The sequence below is a fragment of the Histoplasma capsulatum genome, genomic scaffold (genome assembly GCF_000149585.1).
Source record: "Histoplasma capsulatum NAm1 scaffold_4 genomic scaffold, whole genome shotgun sequence".
Taxonomy (NCBI): domain Eukaryota; kingdom Fungi; phylum Ascomycota; class Eurotiomycetes; order Onygenales; family Ajellomycetaceae; genus Histoplasma; species Histoplasma mississippiense.
In genome coordinates this window covers 1,149,154-1,153,381 of record NW_001813979.1, presented here as the reverse complement: position 1 = coordinate 1,153,381, position 4,228 = coordinate 1,149,154, and the positions used below count along the sequence as shown (strand labels likewise).

Here is a 4,228-nt window from a genome sequence, read left to right as displayed (position 1 = left end):
TGGGAAAGGAATTACCAGGTCATCCCCATCCCCGCTGGCGGTGGGCCATCTTTCTTCTCGAGATCTCATGGTTTCTTGATGGATTTGGGTGCCGGATGGGGACGGCCTCTGATATGCATTTCCCCACGATTTGAGACCAAAATATTGCCACTCCGTCTTTTAATATCGATTGAAATAGCAGAGCGGACGTCGCCACCTGACCGGTAGAGCCACTATACCACATCTTGTTTGACTTGCTCTCGTGATTCCGAGAAGGCCTCTTCCAGCGCGACGGTCGGCCATTGGTAAGATCTTCCTGGAGGAAGATCCTGTGGAGCCCATGACCGGCCAGACTGCTTCTCTCTGCCAGGAGATTTTACACGTGTGCCGCCTTTGAAAGCGAGAGCGTCGAAGATACCCATCTCAAGCTTTGGCCGCAATGCGGTAGCCAAATACTTCGCGGCCGCTTCGTGAGGGGTGAAAAGCGTTGTTAGAATCAAGAGTTGGAGAGTAGGATCGTAGTCGAATTTTTCTGGAAATCTTTCTTCATGATTTCTAATTTCAGGATGGGGGAAATCTGTGAAGATAATGCAGGGACTTCAGGTTTCGTCTAGGAAGCACCTGCACTCTTCATTTACGGCTTCTTCCAAGCATTGGAACCCTGAATATTTGTATTTGCAGGGTGGTGGAGGAAGGTGTTCCAGGAATCGATATCGCGCTTGCGTTTTTGCATTTTCCATATTCACGGGGTAATTTACGGATGTTGAAGGGAAAGGAAGGGTGAGTGAATGATTGTATTCTCTGTCTCTGTCGAGGTGCTCGTTGAATATTCACTGCATCTCGAAGCATGGAGATATTAAAAAAATATATCGATGAAGAAAGATTAAACTTAAATAGTCAGCAGAGAACTTGCGATCTCATCAACTCGAAGGCAATGAATGTACACCTTTACCCTCTAATACTCTACTGCATCATGTGCGCGAGAAGGGAGAGTGCTTCAGTTCCGAGACAGTACGGAGCTGTGAGCTATTATAGTCTCGAAATATACGGACATTTTGTTATCTACAAACTTCAACCCGCAAAACTATACTCAAACTCTCCTAAGTCAGATCATATGAAATCATGGGTAGGCAGTTCTTTCGGTGCGGCAATATATCCACGCGCCGCCAGAAGTCGAGCTTGTATCAGCTTTAGAAAGCGATAGGTATTATCCAGGATTGGGGTTTGGAGACGCTTTTCCCTCGCGATCCGCAAGGCGTTGCCCAATACCACTTCCACCTCAACCGGGTTACCTTTATCCACGTCGACAAGCATGCTTGGCCGGGATGGGAGATGAATCGGAGTTGCTTCCAATATCTCATCAATAACGTCGTCTTTAAAAACGTAGCCATCGGCACGAGCGATTGCTATTATTTCCGCCATGGCAGGCCGGATCAAGCTGTAATCACCCCCGAATTGCCGGATCGTTGCACTGTCTAGTTGGGTAATGGCACATACGGGGTTGAAGGAGCCATTCCACAACAGCTTTCGCCATCGATAGAACACAATGTCGTCAACTGTGCTGATATCGACAGCATTGCTGGCAGTATAAACAGCGGCGAACTCCTGGAGCTTGGCCTTCTCAAGTGAGATATCCAGGGACGGATTGCGGAAGGCTCCTAGATCCATGCGATCGTGGTCATCGTGGATGACATGACCATCTCGCTGATGTGCGCCGATATAACTGGCACCTGAGAGCAGCACGCAGTGGGGGAACTCACTGATAAACTCCGGCTCGATGTAGATTCCGTTTTGAATTAGGACAATAGTAGTGTGCCCTGGAGTCACCGCTGGCCGGATTGTTTCTGGAATGTTGCATGTTTCAGGGACGTTTTTCATCGTAACAACGACGTAGTCAAATGGCTGAGCTGGGTTAGCTCTCGGTACCGCATTTACAACTATCTAGCTATATTAGTCTGGGACCTAGGGGTTTAGAGAGAGATAGATAGAGTTCGTACTTGTGCTGGGCCGATATGAGGTTAATGTCCCATGGTCGATTGAATCAATTTTAAAGCCATGCTCCAGGACATGGCGGTAGTTGGACCGTAAGACTGCTGTTACTTTCGCCCGTCCCGATCTTTCGAGAGCCACGCATGCCATAGTTCCCACACCGCCAGCGCCGACGACTAGAACGTGAGTGATGGAGCTGTTTGAGGATGACATGGGAAGGGCCTTGTTCGTTAAGGGCCTGCTTGGCTGACTGGAAAGGTAGATAGAGAGGAGAATTCAATGTTCGAATGAATGACTTGCTATTTTTGGTCAGAACATGGAGATGCGTGTTCAATCAATCAAAGCTACGGAAGTTGTACTTGTAGTTCCATGGTTGCGGTTGATAACCACAAATTGACGAATTCATGGTGGCTAAATAACCAAGTGCCATGGCGCATGAAAAGCCGAGAGGGAAAAAGGGAAATATAAATACGAGTCGTCTACACAATACATTCTACATCTCATCAGATCAAATTCAAATTAAAGGTCCATATAAGGGCTAAGGCATGAGTTAGCACGGGATGAAATCCATTCAGACTGTATGCCGAAGACCAAGATCAAAAAATTGAACATTATTTATACAGAGAACACTATTCCAACTTTCCATGGGCACACCATGGACTTCCGCACTGATCTTTTCACGCACGAGTTTGAAGCAGACAGGAACCGAGAATGCGACACGAAAGATTCAAAATGACATAAATTGAGTGTCACTTCATGAACCATGACTCCGGGCCCGTGTGCGTGATATTCAGATATAACTATGGCGCGCCATTCAAGCTGCTTCAAACAACCCCTCCCAGACCGTGGATGCGAGCTTGATAGCATGGTATTGACCGTGCTGCCACTCGCAAGAGCATTTCCTGCAGCTCGGAGTCTATGTAGTTCCCAAGGGGGCTTCAATAAGAGGAGCCCGATTGAAGAAACCTGATCGGGTGGCGATCTCTGGATATATGGCACGTATTCGCACGGCCCAATCGGTTTGTGATAGTTATCTTGAAATTCTTTTTGAAGGTAACTGTTCAACTTAAATGCATACATTCATAGATTCGCTATTCAGGAAATTTTTTTCTGAATTTAAATTTTTGTGGGATTAAAGAAGGAATATAATTGGCATTTATAGCCCACCTTCAGTGGCGTGTCTGCGAGGAGTTTTGGCATGAACAGATTTATCGCCCTCGTCTAAAAAGAAAGGATGGTTCGATGAGGCCTAGTTAGCTAGCCCAGGCAAGTCAGGACGAGCTTATGCTGACAAGATTCCACCAGGTGGGCGAACAGATGGGCATGATTGGAGGGGGTAGGTAGGGTGCCGCTGGCTAAGCTACTCCTTGCTGAACTAGCTAATGTCCTTTTAGATCTGGGGGGGGGGGGGGGGGTTTTTTACTTTTCAATGGAGTTGTTCTTGATAAACATGGTTGAAAAACCCATGTTTCAATAAATGTCTGAATAAACCTTTATCTAGCGCAAAGAAGGTAATTGGAGAAGACTAGCTTATAAGAGAGTAAGAGAAAGCAATTTTTCTGCAGGGTTAAAATTGTTTGATTATCATTGCAATTTAAACAAGGGTTTTATGTTGTGTGGAATTGTACTATCGCCACTAGTAGTTATTATTTATTTAGGAATATTTAATGACTTCCCCCTTCATTTTCATTCTAATTATACTATGCACGGAGTACGGAGTAGTACCTGTGCTTTTCACGAGGATGATAAACGACACATGGCGCGAATGGCAATTGCCATCAACCCAGCGATTTCGAATGTTTCAAGCTGTTATGTCCTGGAGAAGTTACACATCCCTCATGCCCATGAGTGTCGCCACTGAACGCAGGGATTCGTGATGGCAGATGCTCCCGTTGCACCACAGGGTTGATCGGGTTGATACAGGCCAAGCATAATTATTTATTGGAAGCCTGCGCCGGAGCCAAGCTGGCTATTTTTGCAGCGCCAGACTGCCAGTGCTGGTTGGCGTGGTTGGGTTTGCTGTGATCCATGGACCATAAATGGGCTGAGGCCAGCACAACAAATCTACACCATCGTCGGCTTGTGGGGACTGATGATGACACGAGTATCCGGCGTGTTCCCATGTTTGTTTTTATTTTTCGTCTTCTGCGCTTCCTGTTCCTCTTCCTCTCTCCCTCATTCAGTAATTGTGATTTGTCGCCTGGCCAAATATGTTCCTCTCTTTGTGTCGGCATGTTTGTTCTCGGCTGACGGTGCCCTT

General features: G+C 46.6%; 2 protein-coding genes across 2 annotated transcripts; both read right to left on the bottom strand.

Annotated features, from left to right (window-relative positions):
• Positions 1–212: 212 nt before the first annotated feature.
• HCAG_04354 (predicted protein) lies at positions 213–712 on the bottom strand (the record flags this gene model as incomplete). Its single annotated transcript, XM_001540464.1, has 2 exons — positions 213–445; positions 640–712. The coding sequence occupies 2 exons, from the start codon at positions 710–712 to the stop codon at positions 213–215; spliced, it is 306 nt and encodes a 101-aa protein (XP_001540514.1).
• Positions 713–1,089: 377 nt separating this feature from the next.
• Positions 1,090–2,181, bottom strand: HCAG_04353 (predicted protein; the record flags this gene model as incomplete). Its single annotated transcript, XM_001540463.1, has 2 exons — positions 1,090–1,916; positions 1,977–2,181. The coding sequence occupies 2 exons, from the start codon at positions 2,179–2,181 to the stop codon at positions 1,090–1,092; spliced, it is 1,032 nt and encodes a 343-aa protein (XP_001540513.1).
• Between the last annotated feature and the right edge of the window lie 2,047 nt (positions 2,182–4,228).